This window comes from Physeter macrocephalus, chromosome 4, assembly GCF_002837175.3.
Source record: "Physeter macrocephalus isolate SW-GA chromosome 4, ASM283717v5, whole genome shotgun sequence".
NCBI lineage: Eukaryota > Metazoa > Chordata > Mammalia > Artiodactyla > Physeteridae > Physeter > Physeter macrocephalus.
In genome coordinates, this window is record NC_041217.1 from 101,338,007 (window position 1) to 101,364,182 (window position 26,176).

The window sequence follows — 26,176 nt, forward strand, 5'->3', positions numbered from 1 at the left end:
GGCGAGCGCTGCAGGAAGGGGCGCTGAGGTCACCGCGCCCGGCCCGGCCCGCGGGCCCGCGCCCCTCACCTGGCAGCAGCGGCAGCAGGCCCGGGCCCAGGCCGCGCGGCGCCTCTCGGCACGGCGCAACGTCCGCCGCGGGCGCTCGGCCTCCCGCCGGACCCGGCAGCAGGCGCGCCGGGCGGCCCCGCCGCCCCGCCACCCGCAGGAGGCCTCCCAAACTTAGTTCTGAATGACTCCAAAGACCAGAATTTCATTTAATCCTCATTTTTAGATAACATCATGTCTGGATTTTCCAGAAGATGGTTGGTCATTTTACCAGGGTGGTCTGTGGGTGCTGTGCCCTACTCACAGCGAAATACTGGAATTTCAGGAGCCTGCTGTCCAGAATTCTTGCCAAGTCGTCTGGTATCAGGAGAATAGGTCCAACCTGCTTTGTGAAGGTGAGCGAGGCCTACCTGAAAACCAGAGAGACTCTCAGGAAAGTGCTGCCTTCTGACCTTCTGAAAAATAACTCTACACAGCCTCATTAAAAATCTGCTCACTCTCCATGGTAGAAGTAACTTGACCCTAGATCTCCTCTTCCCAGTAATGGAAAAATGTAACAGTTGAAGCTATAATAGTACAACTCAAGTGCACAATGCCTGGGCATAGCAATGAACAGATTATAGGCATTGTTATAAAGATTATCAATCTCCCATACACTCCATCACAATATCCTTTCATTTTCTTCATAGCCTTAAATATTATTTGAAATCATTTTAAAGTTTTATTTTATACGTCTTATGTACTAAAATTAAGGAACATCCCTATCTTGAAGAGCCAGTCCAAATCCCTTAGAAAAGTTCTTAGATGACACATTAGATATTCAATAAGATTTCCTGAATGATTGAATAAATCAATATATGCCATTTATTTTCCAGGGATGTTGTGGTCCTGTGCATGATAAGGCCTGTGAATGACTGATTCTACTTCCCTTTTTCTATCAGGCATAACCCATTTGAAATCGCCCACCTGCCTGCTCTCTTAGAAAGGCGTTTTCCCCTCCTTTGCCTAGACTCCCCAGCAGCGTTATGGGACAGGGGGAAGTGAGGCCAGGGTTGGAGAATGGGAAAGAGGGGATTGCTTTGGGCCCTTAGGTTCCAGCTGCTACAGTAATAGTTTAGCAGTGGCAGAATAAGGATGATTTATCTGGATGATTGTGACCTCAGAGAATAACCAATGTGTGGACACTCATCCCAGCTCTGAAACAAATCGTCAGAAATAGCACTCATTCATTCATTTATTCATTCAACAAATATTTATTGAGCATGTACCATGTGCCAGGCACTTGATTTGTACTATCAGGAATACTGTCTATAAGAACGAATAGATCACGCCTTTGGATACATCCTATAATCCACAATCTGATAAGTAATAGATAATTATCATAAAGTGACTGCACACACCTGAAAACTGGATGTGATAAATGAGGGGCAGAGAGTGTTAGGATTTCATCAGTTTTTCTGTGCTCTTATTGATATGGAAAAATAACATTAAAGGCTAATTGCTACGTTTTGGCTCTCTGACTTTTCTCCATGCCTTATTTTCTACTTTGTTTGCTTTAAGTAAACCTTATCGATTTTTCTAACCCCACCATGGTAACCTGATTTCTCTCCTTTCCACTAACTAGGGCAAAATGAAGGCACATCTCTTCCGTTTCGATGCATCGTCACAGCCTCCATTCACTGTGGGCCAGGTTCTCACTAACCTATGTTTAGGTGACTACGAGAGTCTTCACACTGGTCTCTTGGCATTGAATCACTCCCACTACCATTGTACAGACCACTTGTAGACTTAAAATATTTGTGCCCCTTCTTCATAGTAACAACCACAGTAGAATTTTACATTTACTTGGAATTATATGACTAAAGTCAGCCTCCTCTACTGGACTGTAAATTACGTGGGGACAGGGATAGAGTCACACTTTGCTCACCCTAAATTTGTAGTGCCTAGTCCAGCACCTGACAAGTATTATAATAGACACATAAGAAATATCTATTGAGTAAATGAATATTATTTTAAATATAGTCTTTTTTTCTTATTTATTTCTTGGAGTCAAGACTCTGCTTTACTCAAGGTCAAAGTCTTCTTAAGCTAAACCCCAAAGCCCCAGCTTGCTGATAATGGTCTTCCATTAACCACACTCTCATTCCCTTCGCCTTTAAGGGTTACTTCTGCCCAAGGTAGGCGCCTCCCTTTCCTATCTTCAAAAAAAATGCTGTGAGTGTTTCCACTCCTCTGCACTTGCTCACGTTCTTTCCATTACAAACCACTGGTCTGTTCTTCCAAATCGTGTGACAAATAGTGACCGTTGTATTATTTCCAAACAATTTGGGTTTCAAAAATATCCTAGAGGGCTTTCCTGGTGGCGCAGTGGTTGAGAGTCCGCCTGCCGATGCAGGGGACACGGGCTCGTGCCCCGGTCCGGGAAGATCCCACATGCCGCGGAGCGGCTGGGCCCGTGAGCCATGGCCGCTGAGCCTGTGCATCCGGAGTCTGTGCTCCGCAACGGGAGAGGCCACAACAGTGAGAGGCCCGCGTACCAAAAAAAAAAAAAAAATCCTAGAGAAATCCTGTTAAAAACCTTCACCTCTAGAATGGCCATGAGCCAGTTAGTGACTCCTGAATGTGGTAACACTAATTTTAAAAATTAAAACAAAATTTGAGAATTTAAATCAATTTTACCTGATTAAGCATAAAATGTACCAGGTGGTCCCATAATAAGGTGAAATAAAATTTACTTTTCAAATTTTGTTTGTTCTTATATAAACTATGAATGAAAATGTGATCACTTCCTACAACAATTTATTTATGAGACCATTTTTTGCTGTCTGTTTTAATCTAAACACAGCTCATGAGCCTCTGTTGGGCTTCCAACAACACATTATAATTTTTAAAAGTGTTCTGTGATCAAACATGGTGAGGAAACTCTCTCATGTAATGTAGTTTATTTCAATCTAAGCAAGGAGAGTGGTTTTTAAAGGAGAGTGTGGACAGTAGTATCAGATCCTGGAAAGGTCAAGGAGAATGAGAAAAGGGCAGTCAATGTTAGTGACTCTTTGTATTTACAGGCATTTGCAGAAGAATTTTCAAGTATCTAAAACCAAAATGTATACTGAGCATTTTTTCCTCTTCCATAGACAGAGGGAAAAAAGACTCATTCAAAATAACTATATAGTAAAATTCTTCTGATTTTTCAGTCCCTGTTTTTGTCACCAAATATATTTAGACGATTAAGGTTTTTTCTCCCAAAACTATGATGTCATGGCAAGGGTATCCTTAAGTATAATATATTGTAAAATAAAGCTGTACAAGCACAAAAAGCATATAAACCATGCACATACACATTCAAGAATTAAAATTACCTCAATAACTACACTTTATGTAGCATAAAGTAAATTGTAGTATGGAAGGGTAAGGAGTTTGAAGATGGAGGATCCAGGTTTTGATTGAGGCCCCAACACTCAGTACTACCTGAGATTTTCAACAAATTACCTGTCTGAGTTGCTGTGAAGAGTAAAGGAGTTCACACAGGTAAATTTTTTTTTTTTTTTTTTTTTTTTTTGGTGGTGCCCTGCAGCTTTCGGGATCTCAGTTCCTCCACCAGGGATGGAAACTGGGCCCTCCAGCAGTGAAAGCAAGAGTCCTAACCAGTGGACCGCCAGGGAATTCCCCTAAAAATGTAAATTTTTAAACATGATGTGATGCTTTTGTGAATTACATCATGAATTTGCCAGTGTTGTGAGAACTGGATTGTAAGCTGGAAAGACTGGAGGCGTTAGCTCTAAGCGCTCTCACCTACTGAACATTTACTATGAGCCAAGTACTGTACTAAGGGCTTTCATAAGTTCTCTCGTTAGTTCCTCACACCTACCCGATGTGGTAGATATTGTATTAGGTGGAACCATGGGAACTAGACATTTCTGTAGATCAAAAATAGTCAATTATCAGCAATGTCATGTAGTTTAAACTATCATCTGCCGAGACTGGGAGAAAGTGAAACACAGAGACTAAGTGACTTGTCTAAGTTAAAATAACCAGTACCTGGCAAAGTCTGATTTGCAAGCCATACATGTTTATGTCAGTGACCAGTGTGCTATATAAATCGCCAGCAAGGAGGTAAGTTCAATAGATTAGGAGGTATAATCTCTAAGCTTTATTCAAGTATTATTTGCATGGTACTAGAGAATACGAAAAAAGTCAAGAAATGATGCCACAGGAAATGCAGCATAAGAATCAAATGTTTAATTAAAATAGCCCATGTTTGTTCCTGCTTCTGGGATTACCCTTATCTTCAATGAATTCTTACCTTCATTCAGACTACAAATATTTACTCAAGATCAGGCTCAATTTCTAGCCTCTTACACCCCTCCTCTAATTCTTACTAACTGGAATTCATCTCTTTATTAATAGCATTTTGCTTTTTAGTATATCTGATTACTCTCAACAAAAGCAAAAATTTGTTGAGGAATGCTCAATAAATGTTAAATTTGAGGTTCATACCAAGTCTACTACATATGAAATTTAATAGGAGTAAAGAATCACAACCACCTGTAAGGGAATGGGTCATATCTTCCCTGATCTCACCGGTTTAAGCGTTCTTTTTAATCTGAACTCATCTGGAAACTACGATATTCTTATATTATTACTCATTGTTTCATATGCTTAGGCCTTGTATCTGTAACTAGAGTTTAAGCTTCTCAAGGGCAGAGATTGTCTTATTCTTTGACTTCACACACTGGCCAGCAAATAGTGTGTATCAATAGACCTTTAATTAATGGACTTGAAGAAAAATGAGCACTTTGGGGGAAAGCCCTTGAGAAAGGAAATGAACCAGTAAGTGGGTAGCAAAGCCAAGTTGAAGGAGAAGGGAGCCCTTGTACATTAAGGCTCCCTTCTGAGAACTGAAACCGGCTAGTATTTCAATGCCTCAGTAATTTCTCTTTTTTTTAAATTAAATTTCTTTATTTTTGGCTGCGTTGAGTCTTCATTGCTGCGCGCGGGCTTTCTCTAGTTGCGGCGAGCAGGGGCTACTCTCCGTTGCGGAGCATGGGCTCTAGGCGCGCGGGCTTCAGTAGTTGTGGCTCGCGGGCTCTAGAGCGCAGGCCCAGTGGCTGTGGCACCCCGCTCAGTTGCTCCACGACATGTGGCATCTTCCCTGACCAGGGCTCGAAGCCGTGTACTCCTGAATTGGCAAGCGGATTCTTAACCACCGTGCCACCAAGGAAGCCCCTACTTTCTCTTTTTAAAGAGATGTCTAGGGGTATAACCAGCGTGACTGCCGGTCGGCTGGGAGGTGAGACCTCGAGCACAGTCTGAGGTATTAGGTGGAGGTGGCGCGCCGCCCTCTGACCAACAGGGGGAGCCCTGCCAAGCGCCGGGCCCCAGGCCGCCGGCCCCGCCCCGCCCCGCGCGCCCCCAGCTCTCTGCTCTCTCCGCACTGCGCCAGCCCTCCGCCTGGCGCCACGCCGGCCACAGGCCGAGGGCTAGTCACCCGCGGGCCGGCGGCCCGGCAGCCTGGTCGCTGCGCCCCCCCGCCCTACCGCGGGACGGGTAACGGTTACGAAGCACTTTCTCCGCCGCGATTTCTGCTTAGTCATTGTCTTCCAGGAAACGACTCTTCAGTTGGGAGTTAACTCTCCCGCGGCGGCCGCAGTAGCAGGAGCCGCAGCCACCAGCGCGTCCTTCCCGGGCCGCCGCTCCGCCGCCGCCCTGCAGCCTCCCGGCCTCCCTCGGGCCCGAGCGCAGGCCGGGATCCCGCCGCGCGGGGCGAGCAGCCTCGCGCTCTGCTCTCCGGCCTCGGGCGCCGCGTCCTACTGGGGGCCTCCTTCTCCGCCTGCTGCCCCGTCGCCGCCGGGCCAGGTCAGTCGGCTGCTGCCATGGGCACCGACAGCCGCGCGGCTGGGGCGCTCCTGGCGCGGGCCAGCACCCTGCACCTGCAGACGGGGAACCTGCTGAACTGGGGCCGCCTGCGGAAGAAGTGCCCGTCCACACACAGCGAGGAGGTGAGGGTGGCTAGCGTGCCGGCGGAGACGCGGGGCTCCCGGGGTAGGCCGCGCGGGCCGGACCGGGCGGCTCCGAGAGGCGGGGAGGCGCCGGGAGGTGAGGGCGGGTGGTCGGGCTCCGGGCGCGCAGTGGTCGCGGGAGAGGCGCGCACCTGGGCTCCGCCCGCCAGAGGAGGCTGGGTCGGCTGTCGGCGTGATGTCGCATCCGAACCTACTACTGTTGGGGGCACAGCGTCTTTAAAAATTCGGCAGGTGCATCTTCACACCGAGTGCCGCCTCTGTCAGTGCTCTTGATTGTAACTTTGGTAGGAATCAGAATCCATAACATATTCTGTGTCCAGGATGCAGCTCAGTTTGTCTCTCGTTTTTTTTAAACCACCCTCACTTGTGCTATTTCTCCCAAAGATAAATACTTCTGTGTTTTATACTAGACCTTTAATTTCTCCAGGGCTGATGGTTCAATACAGCATTTTGCACGTAAATAATATTGGGTGAAATTTTCTCTCTCTTATCTCACTCAGCACGTGCTAAAGTAGTCGTTTTCAGTTTCACTGCAAACCCAGTTAAAAAAAAATGCATTTTGCCTTGGCAGTCCAATTCATGGTTAACACACACACAAACACACAAGTTTCATGAAAAGATTTTAACCCTTACTGTATGCTGTGTATTCTGATTTTTTCTCTTTAATTTTTTAAAACTTGATTTCTTAATGCAGTAATGAGTCACACCCCACAGTTTAAGAAACATCGTTCAAAAGATGAATTGTGATTTGTGTATATTACTTTGGGTGCTGCGTAAGAGGGACCCAAAACTGAAGAAACTTGAAAACGTCTGAGAAAACTTTAAGATATGATAGCATATGTAGAGAAAACATGACAGCTTGATTAGAATAGAGAGGCATGTTTTGTTTCTATATAAAGAAGAGCTTGTAGCAACCAGAGCTCTAAATTGGGATACACTACTTGAAACAGTTTAACCTCACTGAATAACGAAACTGAATAAATCACTCATTATTCAGAAAATTTGCACATTGGGTAGAGAGAGATCATTAAATTTCCTAAAAGATCTTTTCTAGTCTAATGTTTGGTTTTTGTTTTTTTAAAAATTATTCTATGATCTCTACCCGGATTTTTTGTTTCACTAGAATTTTATGAAATCAAATCTTGTTTTGAAAATGGGCCATTATAGGACTATTTTGACCAGTTATTTGTTGTTAGGGTATTTGATCATGTAGCATTTTTTAAACTCTTATACAACCCCAGATCTAATGATACACTAAATTATCATGACACTCATCTTCCATGATACTATGTGATGTGTGTATAATAAGAATGAAGAGAGCAGAGAACAAAAAAGTACAAGGTTAATATTCAGTCAATATAGATAACATATAAAAGATTAAAAATCACTAGATTTGTGATATAGTCAATGAATTTATCATATTATTTTAACAGTGGGCTGTTCCATGATTTGTCCTGACAGAAGGGAGCAAACACTCTGAAAATATACTTATCTTCATGAATTGAGAAATTCATCAGGAAAGCCTTATGCAAATTAACCATCCTTCCGGGGGAAAATTTCTAAAAATTCTCCCATGATTTGAGCCATAGCACTCCTGATAGAATTGTTAACTTCTACTTGGTCCTGTTGCCTCAATTTTTATTAATTTTTCAAAGAATATTGACTTGTAATTCTGTCTAGAATGATTATCAACTTATTTTCATCTACTGACTTAAATTTGATTACAAATTTACCTTTCATAAAGATATAGACCCTGTAAATTGGATTCATGTGGGTTATTGTGGCTAGCACATGAATTGCTGTTGTAGACTGTAAATCTTAAATAGGTGACTCTGAGCTCTTAAATTGATAAACCAGTTGTCCGTTGTAATTATCTGTACTGAAATATAAGCAATAAAGTGCTTGTGTCAGTTTTTATCATAAGCAATCATAGATCAGATAGTGAGTTCAGAAGTTTAATCTCTGTTGTTGGTATTAGGAAAGTGCTTTTGCAATTCAGGGCCGTACTTCTAGTTACTCATTTATTTTTTCATTGATTGTCCACAGAATGCAAAGCACTATGCCCTTGGTATTTGTAAGGCAGTGATTTCAAACTGCTAGTGTTGGCCCATTTGTATTATCAGTTCAGTGAGTCATGGAGAAGCGTATTATTTTTCTAACTCATAATAGAAGCCCTCAGAGTATCTGGCATATAGTATCTGGTATAAATATTGCTTTATGAATTTTTTAGACACTTTTTAAGTAGACACTTTAATGAATTAACAAAATACTATAATGTTAGTGTCAAAATTGTTTGTTTATATAAGAAAACATTGAAGACAGATCGAAGGCCTACCTAACTGTTAGGAAATGACTTAAGGACTGACTATGCAAGTTGACTTCTGCAAGATACGGATATAGTGGTTTCTAGACTTTAGAGTACATTTTGATTACTTGGATGCTTGTTAAGATGAAAGTTCTGCTGCCCTTAGAAAGTGATTCAGGAGGTCTAGGATGCGGCTCAGGAATTTGAACTTTTAATAAACACCACAGGTGAGTCTAATGTAGGAATTTCTTTGGCCACACTTAGAGAATCATTTGTTTGCCTTTGAGGAATATAGCATAGTGGTTAATGTTAATTCTAGTCAGGTTGCCTGGGCTTGAAGTTCCTCCATTTATAAACCTTATTCTTGAAAACTTTTTTTGTTCCTTTATGAATGCTTTTATGTCTCAAAAGTTTACTTAAATTTTCATTGATACAAAAATACTTTTTAAATAATTAGATTAATGCTTTAGGTCAAGAACATTTGAGAATTAAGAGTAGGATAAAAACGGGTCTAAATCAATCTTTGTTAAAGGAAGCAAAAACCTTATAGAATTAAAATTTTTGTATGGTATTTCCTATTGATATGTTCCTTTTCCTACTTAACAGACTAGTGCAGTCTTATTGTAGAAGTACAGAAAAGTGTAGCATATGATTAACAGTTTCAAAATGCATTTCTTTTGCAGCTTCGAGATTGTATCCGGAAGACCTTGAATGAGTGGAGTTCCCAAATTAGCACAGATTTGGTCAGGGTGAGTGAACTGTGAATGAAGAAATCATGTAATAAGCAGGAAATTAACTTCCTCGGGTTTGATAGGGAAGTCAAACAGGCAATTATCATGAAACTTATTGTGGTTGATTTGCTGAGGTGGGAGTCTGACCCAGTAGGCCTAAGCATGAAAGAGAAAATCTGACTCTAGTCAACTCTTCAACTAGACAGGCTACTAAGAGTCCCACCACAGTTTTCTCAAAATGCGTTTTGTTCCAGTTTATATTTGGTCTAGTAGAGGAATGACTATCAAACAATTTGGGTTAGTAGATTGCTTTGATAGGCTATGACCCAAAATATAGCCACTAAAAATAATTTTTTAAGCATCAGTTTCTTACGAAACAGTAAAGAACTGTGTTTCATTGAGTATCAGTATATGGCCATTATCATAAATGTTAATATACAAAACACCTGTCTGTAAACCACTCTTCGGAATCCAGCTTAGCCAAAGGCTTGTAACAGATTACATAGACTATTTAAAAAGTATGGAAGAGGACATATGCTGAAAATAATTGTTTCCTTGAGCATGCTGCAAGTTTGTAACTCTGTGGCTGCTAGGCAGACATTAATAAATGTCTTCTATCTGTCTCTGTTTTTCTGAAGTGACCATTCACTCTGTGCATGACTTGTAAATAGTTAATATGTGCCAGGCACTGTAATATGCTCAAGAATCATGGGAAAATCCTCACCGTTTACTTTGTTTTAATCTTGTAAATGTGAGTTAGTGTGTTTCTGATTTATGTGTACTAATATTTTATCATTTCACTCGTTAACTACTTACTGTTATGCATTGATTGGAATGGCCTTTTTTTCCATTGCATTCAGAAAAAAATATGTTTTGACTTAAAATGTTTGTGACTGATATATAGGAAGTGTTTTAACATGTCAGTATCCAGAAGGAAAATATTATTTACTTTTTATTGGTTTCTTTTCTGAGTAAAAGTGCTTACTGTGTTAGTGGTTCTAACTCCTCACATACTGCCCAATCTGCTTGTTTGTTTATTCATTTGTTTTTGATCAGACATCCCTCTGAGTATCTCATCAAAATGAGACACTTTTTCCCAGAAAATGGACACACACACACACAGCACTTTACCTTTATTTCAGGGCTTTACAAACGTTATGAAGCCCATCTAGGCCTCAGGTAAAGAACTCTATAGTTTTATGGGTTCTCTGCTTCTAAAGAGTGTTATGGACAATAGAAAATATATAGCTAATCAGAAACACTAATTTTATATTTATTGTAAATATCATGTGTTTATTATAGGAGTTTCCAGATGTCTTGGAATGTACTGTATCTCATGCAGTAGAAAAGATAAATCCCGATGAAAGAGAAGAAATGAAAGTTTCTGGTAAAGTCCAGCCTTTACAGTTCATTTTGTTATACGGTGGATGATAGTGAGGTTTTGTCAGGCATGGGACTAAACCTTTCCTTACTTCTGGTAATGAGTAACTCAGTCACTAAGTGTGGGCATGGAGATTTTTTTATAACATAATTTTAAAGTCAGCTTTAAAAAGAGAGTTATAGGAGGTCACTGTTGGCTACTTCAATGGAGTCAGAATAGAACTTCACCTCTTCATGATGTTCTCATTAATTTATTTGTAGGACATCAGAGCAGTAGGAAGAGTAAGGTGTAGGAAATGGAAAGAATAAAGGGAAGACTTAAGAGCATTGTCCACCTAAAGCCAGCATAAACCCTCCTTTCCTGGTGTGATACTGCTAAGCAATGGCTGAGGTTGCCTGGGAGCAGAGAAAGAAGTCTTGGCAACAAGTTGCATGAAGAGAAATCAAATATATACTCTACCCATTCAACAAAGGTGAAATGACTCCTCCTTTCCAGAGATAGTGCTAAGCTCAAGGAATTAAGATGTTCTTGTCCTCAGCTTACAGTCAGCATAACATAGTCATTAAATGCTTGAGCTTAACTAAATTGAAATTCCTGGATGTGCAGATTACTGACTGATATAATCTAGGGCTAACATGATTTAACCTCTCTGAGCTCAGTTTCCTTATCTATAAAATGCGGATACACCTGTTTCACAGGCTTCTTTGTAAGTTAGATGAAATAACAAAAGAAGCACTTAGCATGGTGCTTGGCACAAGTAAGTGCCAGGTAGCTGTTATTTATTACCATTTGTGGTTGTGTTGTGGTTGTTATTTTATTATTACTCTTATTAGGATGAACATGTAAGATGAGATAGGGCATTGTCTTTTGACTCTAATAATAATAACTACCATTTGTTGAATCTTGCTTTATACCAAGCACTGTACTTGACACTTTATGGTTATATTTCTTCATATAATTTTCAAAACAATTCTGCAGGGTAGGTTTATTATCCCCATTGCACAAGTGACATTAAATAACTTGAAAGTTGTTATACAGCAAGTAAGTGGTTGAACCAGGAATCCATCGAGGTATGCCTGACTACAAAACCCATTTCTTTCTGTTAATTTCACATTATTATTTGTATGGGAAAGGACATCAGAGCAACATTGCTCTGTGGTTGATTGCAGTTCATCATGGTGTAGATCCATCTTGGAGCTCCTACAAGTTGTCCTCAGTTCCTGGAAGGCTTGAGGTTTTTGATAAGTATCAAGAGCTTTCCTCTCTTCACCTACCTAAAAATGCCTCATCTTTCAGAGAGAGGAGACCATTTCAAATGGCACAAATTCATGGCCAGAGGGACAGTGATGGTGAGGGTGTTCACAGAGTATAATTACAGGAGCTAAGGCTGGAGCAAAGTGGTGAAGATTGACTCTTACCGGTAAGGAAGTTGTGATGGCTTTTACATAGAGAAGTAACATGAGGAAAGCAATGTTTTAGGAAGATTATCTAGCAGTAGAAAGGAAATGACAAATATAAGAAATGTTGTACAAGGAAAATTTGTTGTATATGTTGAATGCCAGGCACTTTACATAAGGGTGTTTCATTAACCCTGTTTTCTCTCCATTCCCCTTTCTGATTTTCCTCTTTGCTTTCCTATTACTCCACCTATTTGTTGAGTAAATTTAGATTTTTGAACAGTGATTTTACATAAAGTAAATATATACATATAAAGCTGAGTTGAAATCAAGCCAAAGCCTCAATTTCATAAATATGAAAAACTACTCAACTTTCCTGGTAAGCAAAGAAATGCCAATTAATGTGGTTCTGGGCAGGTATATTTTGTACTTATCAAATTAGCAAATATATATATATGTTTGGTTTTGTTTTGTTTAATAGCATCCTATATTGTTAGGAGAGCAACTCCTAACTTTTAGTGCTCTGGTAAACTGGTACAAATCTTTTTTATAAAATAGGAGGTAAATAAAATAGAACACGAACTCACAAAAAACAGATCCTATTCTTTGACTCGTAATCACATTTCTGATGGTTTGTCCTTGGGAAATGCTTCAGGCATAAAGTTGAAAAAAAGTTAGCATAGATGTTTATTTCAGTAACAAAAAACTGGAACTAATCTGAAAGTCCAAAAAGTAGGAAATCATTGAGTAAATTATACCCTATCAAAATTACAGAATAATGTTCACCATTAAAACTGAGTTTGTAAAATTATTCATTAAAAATACAGAGTACATGGCTTCCCTGGTGGCGCAGTGGTTGAGAGTCCGTCTGCCGATGCAGGGGGCGCGGGTTCGTGCCCCGGTCCGGGAGGATCCCACATGCCACGGAGCGGCTGGGCCCGTGAGCCATGGCCGCTGAGCCTGCGCGTCCGGAGCCTGTGCTCCCCAACGGGAGAGGCTACCCCAGTGAGAGGCCCGCATACCGCAAAACAAACAAACAAACAGAGTACAAGGAATTCCCTGGCAACTCTGTGCTTTTACTGCTGAGGGTCCGGGTTCAATCCCTGGTTGGCAAACTAAGATCCGGCAAGCCATGCGGCCAAAAAAAAAGAAAAGAAAAATCCAGAGTACATAAAAATCTAAACAGTAATTGCTTTTGGTGATGAGACTATTGGTAGAGTTTTTTTTGTTTGGCTGGGTTTTTTTTTTCCCCTACTCCTATAGGTTTTCCTCATTTCTAGAGTGAATACATTACTGTTATGATTTTTTAAAAATTAAGATAATACTGCGTAGAGATGTAAAAATATTTGTTACATAAGGGTAAACCAAGTATGTGGAAGTAGAAAATATATACTCTGCTTTATATGACCAAGAACTTGAAGGTAATGTCATCTAAAAATGAAAATGATTGTATTCAACATTAGGAAGGTAGCATTGTGGAGTGTTTGTTTTTGGTTTTTTGGTTTTTTTTTTTTTTTCAATTTTCTTCTCATTATAAGCAATTCTAATTTAGGCTTTATATAGACTTTATTGGAGAAAATAATATGCTCCATTAATGTTTAATTCATAAAAATATACATTTTGAATAAGTTTCTATATTTATCTGCCCTGCCTTCTAATAAAGGGGAAATTAATATTTGCTTTTTTGTTTTGACAATCAGATTATTGTTGGCAACTAGCATATAATTTTAAAATTACAGTGGAAATATACTTTTAGGTCTTAAAATGAAAACTATAAAACAATGCAACTAGGAAAGGAAAAAATTCATTCAGGATTATCTGTCATCTTAGTATTTTAGCAGTATTACTACTATGTAGTAGAATGTTACTCAAATATAGTAATCTGTTTTGCTTTCTTTGTCACCCAGCAAAACTGTTCATTGTAGGATCAAACTCTTCATCATCAACTAGAAATGCAGTTGACATGGGTAAGCAAAATTTCAACTTTATTTTCATGTGGACTTTAAATTAGTGTAGGTGTATTAGTTATGTCTTGTGTTCAGGTCCAGGTAAAAAAGAAAATGAGCTCATTGCAATTTTATCTTTTAAAGTTCTAGCCTAATTTGTTAAGGCTTCTGTAGAATCACGTCAACTTATGTAAGGTCATATTTTGATATATAAAAGGAATGTAAAAGATGTAACATAATTAAATGTTAACTATATGTTTAGAGATAGAAATTCTCCTTAATCATATTCTTAACTCTTTTAGTACTACAGGTGAAATATCAAAAGAATAACAACAACAGAAACAAGCATTTTAATCTATTTTCAGCACTTGGTTAGGTTACTATGGCATTATAGTTATTCAGTGTTTTTTATTTTAAAATATCTTCCAGTATTTATATACATTGAACAGTTAACTAAATAGCTCTTTTTTTTAACATCTTTATTGGAGTATAATTGCTTTACAATGGTGTGTTAGTTTCTGCTTTACAACAAAGTGAATCAGTTATACATATACATACGTTCCCATATCTCTTCCCTCTTGCGTCTCCCTCCCTCCCACCCTCCCTATCCCACCCCTCTAGGTAGTCACAAACCACCTAGCTGATCTCCCTGTGCCATGCCGCTGCTTCCCACTAGCTATCCACCCTATGTTTGGTAGTGTATATATGTCCATGCCACTCTCTCACTTCGTCTCAGCTTACCCGTCCCCCTCCCCATATACTCAAGTCCATGAATAGCTCTTTAATATAACTATGGAGTGAACAATAATCATTAAAAATAAACTCTTAAAATTATTTTTATAAAAATTAAGAGATTATCTACATCTATAAACATAGATTAATGTATAGGTTAAGACCATAAATTCAGTCTTTCACTCAGAGTCTCAAGCTTATTCTTTGCTATGACTATCAATTACAGACTATTAGGTCAGAAGCTACCAAAAAGTCCTGGGGCCTAGGAAACAAGGAGGCCTGTTCCTCAGGAAGAGGAACCTGTAGTAGTTGTGAGTTTCCCCAGGAATGAGGCAGGTCAAAGAAACCCACATGTCTGCCACATAGACCAAGTAGATGAATGGGCACTTTATACTTTTTTAAAAGATGGAAATGTTCTAAATGACAGGTAAATTATGAAACCTAATGAAATAATCTGTTATGTAGAATACTAGTGAACTATATGGACAGAATTCAGTGGGGTACTTAAAGGACATTAGAAGCGACTTGTTTTTATTATGTAACAAACGTTTATCCTCTTTGTGTTTTCCTTCACATCAGCCTGTTCAGTCCTTGGAGTTGCACAGCTGGATTCTGTGATCATTGCTTCACCTCCTATTGAAGATGGTGTTAATCTTTCCTTGGAGCATTTGCAGCCTTACTGGGAAGAATTACAAAACTTAGTCCACAGCAAAAAGATTGTTGCTATAGGTACCTCTGATCTGGACAAAACCCAGTTGGAACAGCTATATCAGTGGGCACAGGTAAAAGATATCTAGATCACGAGCACTCCAGGAGGAGCCTGTCTTTTACAGTCTTTGCTGCATCCCATTAAACATCATGCACATAGTGGACACCACTGTGGGGTGACTGTTCCAAATATGGGAGTTTTGAAGCAGGCTTTGACAAAAACACTAGAAAGTGTGTGTTGAAGCATTCATAGCCAAATGAATTAAGGCTCTTTCCTTCAGTTTTAATTATGTGATAAAAATATTATGTTTTCCTTTAGGTTTTATTAGTCCATGGTTCTAATTTCCTAAGTGAGAGAATATCATATATAACAAATATTTTGCTCTGTTATTTAAGGATATATAAGACCTTCTGTTCACACAACTTGATGTGGAGTAGGAGTCATAAATTAATCACTGCCACTCTCTAGCCTAATAACCTATAAAATTATTAGGGAAGTTGCTTACAAGTAGTTTACTCTCTGTATTTTTCTTTATTCCTTTTCATTTATCCCCAGCCTTTTCATTTTCTTATGGGCAGGAAGACCCTAGAGAAAAGTTGCCCTTTGTCCCTTTGGCTTGGTGATAGCCAGAATGTGGCTAAGATCCTGTTGGAGAGACTTAGATGATGTGAAATGTATCTATAAATTAACTAGAGCATCTATTAGAAATTACCTGATTCTTCTCTTTTTCAAATGTCTGATTAATAACCATATTGTATACTTCAACATTAAACATACTTATCATTTGTATTTGATCCTCTATCTTTAAGACATATTTCCTTTGTAGGTGGAACCATACCACTTAGAATCATGTTAGTTTCCAAGGCAGATGTATTAGATGGCAGGTTCAAGCATGAGACTTTTTTAATAGTGTAGTAATATATTGGCTTTTTCCCCCTTGTAGAGCTATTTTTCCTTCCTCTGTTACCACTGAGTCAGAACAGCATACATTAATAAATATATACATGTAAAAGTATTTTATAAACTTTAAGTACTGTAGAATGTGATATTTCATATGATCTAAAATTGAATCCTTTTATTGCTTTCTACTTTTTGTAGTACTTAATTTAGTGGAGATGTCATTTTTTTTTTTTTTCTACTTCTAGGTAAAACCAAATAGTAACCAAGTTAATCTTGCCTCCTGCTGTGTGATGCCACCCGATTTGACTGCATTTGCTAAACAATTTGACATACAGCTGTTGACTCATAATGATCCAAAAGGTAAGACTGAGATTTTCATTTATAGAGATTGATCATGAGCTTTTATCTTATAAGAAGCTACTTGTTAACATTTAATTTTTAATTGTGTACAGTGATAAAGGTACAATGCTGTCACCTAGAACTATTCTTAATAGTTAGTTCAAAACATATATGCCTTTATTTTAGTTTCAGAAAGCTTTAATTTTTTGTCTTTGTACCAATGGGAAAAGAAGTGAAGGGCTCATTTCCTGAACATCCAGTCTGCTGAGGTTTATAAATATTAAGCTACACAGAAAAGATCTTGTAAGATATTCTAAATAGTGTCACATATAATATTGTCTAGTATAGCAAAGATTGCGCCAAAGGGCCACTTAATTTAAAAGGATAAATATCTGGGAAAAGAAGCAGATAAAATTCAATTTGAAACTTAAGCATCTTAGGATAGGTATTTGATTAGGTATTTTATTAATCATTAATATCAAGACATATGCTTGATGTTAATCAGAAACATTTGATTAATGAGAATGGCTTGTCTGCCTTTTGTAGAATAATTTTTATCAACATTTTACAAGATAACTTGGAAAGCTGGGAAGATAATATTTTACACTTTATTAGCAGTCTGCTCCATTTTTGTTTTTTCACAGTTTCTTAGGGAGCAGAGGTAAATATACTAAGCATATTTTACTTACTAAATATACAGGCTCTATGAAACAGTATTTTTGGTAGAGTTAAGTGAGAGATATCTTGTGAAAGTTTTAAATTTCCATGACATTTTTGTAGAAGTTCTAGTTTAATAAAAATTGGAGGCAATTACATTTTATAGGTGATTCCTGGAGAAAAACATTCAGTTTTTACTTTCATTTCTAAAAAGATGGCATTATATAGGTGGTTTGATTCAATTTATTTTTAGGATGCTTATGGATAACCTCTTAAGACTTCATACCTTATTAGCAGTCTGCCTCACCCTCTTTTTTTTCCTGTTTTGTAGGAAGTGGAGGAGGAGTTTTGATATGCTTTCTCAAATGCTAGGCATCATGCTAAATGTCTCAGAGAGATTATCTGTAATCCTTACAGCAGCTGAAACTAGACACTTTATGGATGAAGAAATAGAGCCTTAGAGTTAAGAAACTACCCAAGGTCACCCAGCTGGCATAGGGCAAAGTTTGAACTTAGATCTAGGTCCTGGCTGAATTTAGAGCCTTTTCCCCACCATACTGTACTGTCTCTCTGACTTGAAACATTAGTATTGTAGTATTTCAGACTGAAACTGTACTTTCTTATCAGTTTCCATTTAAATCATACCAGAATAGAACATAGGGACTTTTCCCCTCCAGCAGAGCTTTCACACATGAGTAATTAGATTCATTTTTTTAAAAAGGGTCATTTTAGTGAAAATCTAACAAAGAATTGCTGTGCTGATTTGTTCTAAAATATAAACCATTGAAATTTTAACTTTCTATACGTTGGCAAATAATATATCATTTTTCTGTTTACTTGTGGGGACTCTTCCAACTGTAATTGTTACCAACAGCTGATGGGTGGTCCTGTACCCCCTTCTACCTCCACCTGAAAAACACTCTATCCTTTTTCCAGTAGGAAAGGAAATAGGAAAAGACTAAGGTGTCTAGTATTTTATTTCCACGTTATCTAAATGTGGGTATGTGGATTATGTGCTAATACATCATTGTTATGGAAAAATATATTGCACATGTGTATGAAAAGAGAGATTTAATCCTTTGGGGGGAAGTATGTTTTTGTTTTACTGGTGTAATTTGACATTTGGATGTCTTTTTAATTTTAATTCTAAACCCTTTAATTAGAATTTATAGTCTGATCCTGCATATACTATAGATGGATCTTCAGACAATTTGATCTGTAATGAAGCAATTCTCTTAAAAGTTTTGTCATCTTTACTGATTCTAAAGAGTTAACATAGTTGAATTAAAAGTATGTAGCTAATGAATAGTATAGTTCTCTGACTTTGTGTCAGATTTATTTTTTAAGCGATCAAGTTGTAAAACATTTAACTCTGCTTGTCATCTAAAATAGAATCTTGTTTATAAGTCACCTAAAGGGCTTCCTCTGTTCTAAAATTACCCTTTTTCTTCTGAAAGGTTCATTTTCCATTATTCTTTGTCCTAGAAGTTGTGGTAATAGTTTAACTACAGTCAGGGTAAAATTGTGAAGTAGGTGATTCTGACTTTGGAACGTTCCCGTTTTTATTTGCCTTCCTCCTCTCACCATTCCCATTAAATCTAATCTATATTATGCCGCATTCCCTCAGGGTTAGACAATCTGGTAAACAAATCCATGTTAATGTTACTTTTCCAAGAGCTATTTGCATTTCATTTATTAAAACTACCATTTACTAGCTGTGTGACCTTGGGCAAGTTATCTAATTTCTCTGTGTCAGTTTCCCCCTGTGAAGGGAAATAATATTACCTATCTCTTGGGTTAACATGTGGATTAAAAGAGTTAATAAAGTACTCTGAAAAGTGGCTGGCACATGACAATAGCTAATATGTACTGAGAGTTTACTATTGATGTTATTCAAATATCATGGCAGTTCATTTTAGGGCAGGTTCTTTGGCATTCCCAAATCATATTGTATAGATGGTCACCTAATCCTTATCTATAGGGTTGGTTCTGACCCCAGTGGAATCTTTCCATATTGACTGATTCATTCAAAAGACATTTGAGCACCTACTATGTGCCAGGCATTGTTCTAAGTACTAGAAATACAGCACCAAGTCAAAAATCTCAACCCTCATGGAAATTATATTCTGATGGGATGAGACACAAATTAAGATAAATGTTGTATGTGATAAATGGTGGTGTATGCTATGGAGAAAAGTTGGCTGAGGGAGGAAAGAGTGCCCAGGTTAGGGGTTGTTGGTTTATATAGGGTGGCTGGGGAGGCCTCTCTGCTAGGTTACATTAATCAGAGACCTGCAGGAAGGGAGAGAGCCATGTGGGTATCTGGAAGAAGAGTGCTCAGGGAAGAGGGAGCAGCTGATTTAAAGGCCCCAGGATGGGAATATGTTTGAGGATTTCAGGATACAGCTGTGAGGCCAGTGTGGCTGGAGAAGAGGAAGTGCGGAGGGGAGTGGCAGGTCAGAGCAATGGTAGAGGGCTTAGGTATAAATGTGGCATTAGAAAATAATAATTCATCAAGGAGTTGCTGATTAAAAGATAACCACTGGGAAAGATGTTTTAAATGATTGCTGGTGCTAGTGAGGATATGGTAAGATTGGCACTCCAATATTATCTATTAAGTGTAAAGTACAGTCTTTCTGGAAAGCAACTGGCAATATACTATGTATCAAGCCTTCAGAAAATGTACTTTGACCTTGTCGTTCCATAGCCAGGCATGCATTTTAAGGATGTTCATTAAGTATTATTTTTATTAGAAAAATATTAGGAAAAACCTAATTTTTTGACCAACAATAAGAAAATGTATAAATTATATCTATAAAATGTAATGTTGGGAGAATCATTAAAAATGCTTTCACAGAATATTTAATTACCTGGGAAAATATTCATAATATAAGTGAAAAAAATAAGCAAATTAAGCTATAACTACAGTATGATTTCTAGTTTTTAAGATATGGATAGATACATACATATATACATAAATATATACAGAAAAATAGTTGGATGGAAATACATGGCAATGGAAATGGTCCATCTTTGGTTGATAGGATTATGGGTAACTTTTTCTCCTTCCTTGTACTTTCCTGTATTGTCCCTGGCTGTACATTAGAATCACCTAGAGATCTTCAAAAAATACAAATATCCAGGCTCCACTCACCAGAAATTATGAATTAAACTGGCTGGGTTACAAGTATAGATACTTTCTAAAGAACTGTCTGGGTCTTTCTGATATTCTGGTTCAGATTCATAGCACACATTAAGGATAAGTATAATTTATATTCAGTTTTGAGGTGTTTCTTTTGTTGTATTTAAATGCTTACCTACATAGTAAAGTGCTTTTGTTTTCAAGTTTAACAGTTTGGGTTTTTATTTGTTGTTTGTTTGTTTTAAGAACTGCTTTCTGAAGCAAGTTTCCAAGAAGCACTTCAGGAAAGCATCCCTGACATTCAAGCACATGAGTGGGTGCCACTGTGGCTACTGCGATATTCAGTCATTGTTAAAAGTAGAGGAATTATCAAATCAAAAGGCTACATCTTACAAGCTAAAAGAAAGGGTTTTTAACTACGATTTAGGATCATAACCTACTGACCTGTATTTTCCTTGAATATAAGATAAAATTGAGATGTGTAAAAATCTAATTACTGCCTGTAAATGTGTCATTGAGGCAGATATTCTTTAGTTATATTTGACAATATGTTATCTGTCAAGTTTGAATACGTCTCTTGCTTCCAAGTCAGTTCACTCACATGAACCACTATATTGTTTTCATTAAACTATTGTTTTCTAATTGAAATTGTCTATAAAGAAGATACTTGCAATATATTTTTCCTTTATTTTTATGAGAGTAGAAATCAAGAAAATTTGTTGTTAGATATATTTTGGCCTAGGCATCAGGGTAATATATATACATATTTTTTATTTCTAAAAAATTCGTTAATTGCTTCTTACTCTACAGTATAACTAAGCAATTTAATTACAGTTGTTAAAACAAATACTGGAAGATATTTTTCCTGTCATTGATAAGATGATTATATCTCAGAGTAACTGGAATAGCTGGGATCTACTAGTAGTGTAAATAAAAGTCCTTTCTTCAATATGTGAATGGAAGCTTAAATTTTTTTATTTGTCCTTGCTTGCAGTTTACCTGTAATTTTTAACCTATATTCTTGTGCCATATTTGCTCTTGCTGTTATTACAAAGACAAACCAAAGTAAATATGTAAAGGAGACTAGGAGCTTTGAAATTATTGTTTGGGGGTTTTATAAAAGCAACTATTGTTACCTCCAGATTCTTTTTAATTCTCGATCTGTCCTTAATATTTTGCTACTCATTCAAAAATATTCAATAAGTACTGAGCACTTACCATGTGCTGGACACTGTGGGTTCTGGAGAGAGGAGGGAGCACAGGGATTAAGAATCAGTTGAGTAAAATATGCAGTACTTGTTCCCCACTAGTAACTGACTACAAGGGACTAAAAGCCAAAAAAGGGGTGAAAAAAATCTTTAATTCAGAATCATGTTGTCTATTTAGATAACTTTGAGACATGGTCTTAACTGTTTAAAATCAAAACAATATAACCCAAACTTTAAAGCTAAAAGAGACTGTAGATCATTTAGTATAATTCCTCATTAGTTTAAGAACCAGAAAATAGCAAATAAATAAGCTGTGACCTTTTTGGTATATACTATAGGTCTTTGTAATTCTATAAATTTGTATCTGTAACCCAAAAATAGTTTGAAAAATTCTTTAAAAATCTCTTGTATCTCAATTAATACTTTTAAACCATGTATTTTAATACATGGTTTATAAAACTAAGATAATTATATATATATATAGACACACACACATATATAACATACACACACATATATGTAACTAGTGTATAAAACTAATTTTGCCCAAGTTTTTTCAACTTAGGGAAAAGATCTGTGGTTCCATATTCAAAATAAATACACTAAAAATTGATAAATAAACAAATAAGACTCTTTTCCTGTTCTAAGTAAGGTTTTGTGGTTTACTAGTTGGATAATTTGATCATTAGAATTGCAATGTGAAATCAGCTGATTTACCTGCTAAAACTTTAGACTTTGAGCTTCCTAAAGCCTTATGTATAGCCTTTATATTAATTGTATGTAATGTTATTAAATGTATATAGTTAACTTTTAATTTGGAAATGTACAACATTTTTTCATGTAATGTAAGTCTTTAAACAAATGCTCATTTTAATTTAAGCCTATACAGTGAATTGGCCAAGATATTTTAAGAGGGCACTTTAATATCACAGTTATTGTTTTTTAAAACCCTGGACTTAGAAAAATGGATTGTTTGAAAGGTCATTCTGAAAATAGAAAAAAACGTATGTTGCTAATACATCCAACTCTTGACAAAGTAGCAAGATTATAGATTGATTTTGTGAAGGGGATCATGTGTGGCTTTTTTAAATGAATTTTTTGTTTGTTTCGCTTCTATACCTTTAATTTCTATTATTGAATAACCTTTTCTTTAAAAAACTGATTTTTTTAAAGGCTTTATCGTCTCTAAGCTGATATTCACTTCTTTTTTTGGTGAACTGTCAGAATATAGTGAATGCTTTTCAAGTATTTAGGGACTTAATGTTTAAAAAGCCATAAAATAGAGTGATAATACTACCAAATAATTGCTTAAAGCTGAAAGCTAAGTTAACAATAGTGTATATAACAGATATGTTTTCTGGGGAGATGTGTATCCAGTGACCCAAGGTGTAAGTTTTTATTCCAGTAAATATGACAAGGAGCTGCAGCTTGTTATTACATGTCCAAAATACACTGGAGCCTTACTTTAACACAATGTACTGTAACTTGGAATTTTTTCTGTGATGAGTCTGTTTTGAATTCTCGTCTAAGAAACCGTAGTCAACAAAAGGACCAAGGTGTCTTACAAAATATGTTCTCATGGTGTACATTATGAAGACCACATTGTGCCAGTATGATAATAGAGAATTAATTTAGGAATAGCCAGTGCTAGAACTTGAATCACAAATAATAGCTCATAATTTTTCCATTCACGGGAAAGATCATTTTAGACAGCTGTGTGAAATGGAAAATGAAGTTATTCTATTTTAAATGAATGATTCAAACTTCCCTACTAGAGCCAAGTAGTAACTGAAATAGGATCTTGATTTTCAGTGATAAAGGTCTGTCTTAATTATGTTTCTTTTTAGAGCAGATTTTCTTTCTGACTTTTCCACCCAGATTCAGTATTTGGGAATGTAAGCAGTTGATATATATATTGTGTGTGTATATATATAGTATATTGGCTGACAATTCATCTTTCTGCCAAATGTACATTTAGAGAAATTTGAAGTTGTAATGAGAATTTAGTCCATTTGTGTTTTCATACTCAAATATACCAACTTATGATTCCAAATCTATTTTTTTTTCCAAATCTATTTTTTTCAAAGTTCCTAACATATCAGAACTTGTACCTGTCATTTTCCCATAATGTTGGTGGCAGGATATGTCAGTTTTATTTTTTAAAAATATGTACTATAATTTTTATTAATTTTTTAATAGTTTTCAGAGTTAGAAATATACTTAGGAGGGGAAAATGTTTTAATTAGATAATTCTACTCTTATGTGTCTTTAGTAGTGTACTCTAAAATGAAGGCAAAATATAAAGCATTATTAAATGATTATAAGTTTTTAATTTTACCTATTTATGAATTTAAATTGTGAGTTGTATATTTTTTAATTGAGTTGTTTCAATAGTTGTAAGCATCTTGGAACATTATATTGGTTTTGAACTATTTCAAACTGAGTATGGTTTGAAAATAAATTATGAAAAATAATTAAATACCAACCCATAAAGTTATTCATATATTCATTCAACAAAGACATATTGAATTCCTACTATGTGCCAGGCAGTGTGCAAGGTGTTGGCAGACAGAAACAGAGATGAAAACAGCCCTATCTTCAAGGAGCAGATAAGTGTATTTTGGGGGTGAGAGAGATCTGTACATGAACAAGAGCAATAAAGGGCTGCATTTGTTAATGACAGAAGCAGTGAAAAGGGAGTGGGGTCATGTGGAAGGAATGGGACTGCTGGGAAGTAGGATAAGGATGAGAAAGGCTCCCCTGCAGGAACTAGCCTCAGAGTAGGATCATAAGATGGGGTGGGGATATGCCTGGTTTGTAAATACACTGATATTGAATAATGAACAGTTTATATGTAAACTTCAGAAATCGTGTGAAAACACTTTCTTCAAGAGCTTGTTCTTATCAGATAGAAGGGAATGGCTTCTAGTGAGACAAGAGTAGGTAAGGTTTGAAAAGTCACATTTTATAAAAGAGAGACAGAAACTTGCCCCAGTCCCCTAAACATATTAGGATATAGCTTATGTAGTTTCACTACCAGAAAAGTCAAACAAAACCTTAATATGTATCCCTCAGCAATGAATAAATGTATAAAATGTCATACAAGATTTCGGTTTGTGTTTTGGTCCATTATTTTAAGAAGGTTCATGTTTTACAATAAGCATTATTTATTTGGACTCAGCTCTGTTTCCTCTGTTTCTTTGCTCACTGTTTATTCTTGCCCCCTACCCCATTTACATTTACTTTTTTCTTAAGTATATCCTTAGTAATTCTTTCACTGAAGGTCTTTGGGCAGTAAACCTCCTAGGTCTTGTTTGTCTGAAAATGTCTTTATTTTATTAACAGTCTTAAATCATCATTTGACATTATAGAATTCTAAGTTTACAAACACTTGCCCTCAGCATCTTGAAGATAACATTCTATTGATTTCCAGCATTTATACTCTTGCTAATGAAAACCTGGATTTTCTTCCCTAGAAATAATGTTTTTCCCTCTGGTCACGTTTTTTTCATTTGAAGTATTCTATTCATTTTTATGTGTATGGAATTAGAATAAAGAAAGAAAATGAAAACTGGCTTCTGAGTTTTCTGATAACACCAAAAAAGTAATCATAAAGGAAAATATCAATAGCCAGATTTAATCAAAATTAAAATCTTCTGTTCTTCAAAATACACTTAAGAAAACAGTGTATTTTGAAAATGTGAAAATGTGAGCCACAGACTGGGATGAAATACTTGTAATAAATATTTCTTATGAAAAATAAATTGGACATAATCAAATTTTTAAAATTGCACTTCAAAAACACCATCAAGATAAACCATGGTGGAAAAGAATGTGAAAAAGAATGTATATATATATTTATATATATAACTGAATCACACTTTGCTGTGCAGTAGAAATTAATACAACACTGTAAATCAACTATGCTTCAATGAAATAATTTTTTTTTAAATTTCAGAAACACCATCGAGAAAGTCAAAAGTCAACCCATAAAATAGGATAACATATTTGAAAATCATATATCTGATAAGAATCTTGTATCTAGAATGTGTAAAGAACTCTTACAGCTTAAGACAACCCAATAAAAAGTAGGCAAAATGTTAGAGCCAGGGCTTCCCTGGTGGCACAGTCGTTGAGAGTCCGCCTGCCGATGCAGGGGACGCAGGTTTGTGACCCGGTCCGGGAAGATCCCACATACCGCGGAGCGGCTGGGCCCGTGAGCCATGGCCGCTGAGCCTGCTCGTCCGGAGCCTGTGCTCCGCAACGCAAGAGGCCACAACAGTGAGAGGCCTGCGTACCGAAAAAAAAAAAGCATATTTTTCTCCAAAGAAGACACGAATAGTCAATAAGAATATACAACAGGTTCAACATCATTAGTCATCAGGGAAATGCCAATTAAAACCACAATGAAATATCACTAAAATAGCTAAAATTTTAAAAAACTGACAGTACCAAGTGGCAGCAAGGATGTGGAGGAAGCAACTCATAGTGCTGTTGGGACTGTAAAATGGTATCAATACAATCACTTGGGATTTCTTACAAAATTAAATATACATGTACCATGTGACTGAGCAATTCAACTTCTAGGTATTTACTCAAGAGAAATCGTACATCTGAAATAGCCATATATGAATGTTTATAGCACTTTCTTCATAATAGCT

At 36.9% G+C, this 26,176-nt stretch overlaps 1 protein-coding gene across 2 annotated transcripts; it reads left to right on the top strand.

The window, feature by feature from the left end:
• Positions 1-5,503: 5,503 nt before the first annotated feature.
• GCLM (glutamate-cysteine ligase modifier subunit) lies at positions 5,504-24,481 on the top strand. Of its 2 annotated transcripts, none has more exons than XM_007128010.4 (7): positions 5,504-6,047; positions 9,057-9,122; positions 10,407-10,491; positions 13,790-13,849; positions 15,140-15,342; positions 16,415-16,529; positions 17,497-20,535. In XM_007128010.4, exons 1-7 carry the CDS (start codon positions 5,922-5,924, stop codon positions 17,535-17,537), a joined length of 696 nt encoding a protein of 231 aa, XP_007128072.1. In that variant the 5' UTR covers positions 5,504-5,921; the 3' UTR covers positions 17,538-20,535. The 2 variants fall into 2 exon arrangements, with proteins under 2 accessions (XP_007128072.1, XP_007128071.1); XM_007128009.4 differs by lacking the exon at positions 17,497-20,535 and adding an exon at positions 20,554-24,481 and having other exon boundaries at positions 5,508-6,047.
• The last annotated feature ends 1,695 nt before the right edge of the window (positions 24,482-26,176 follow it).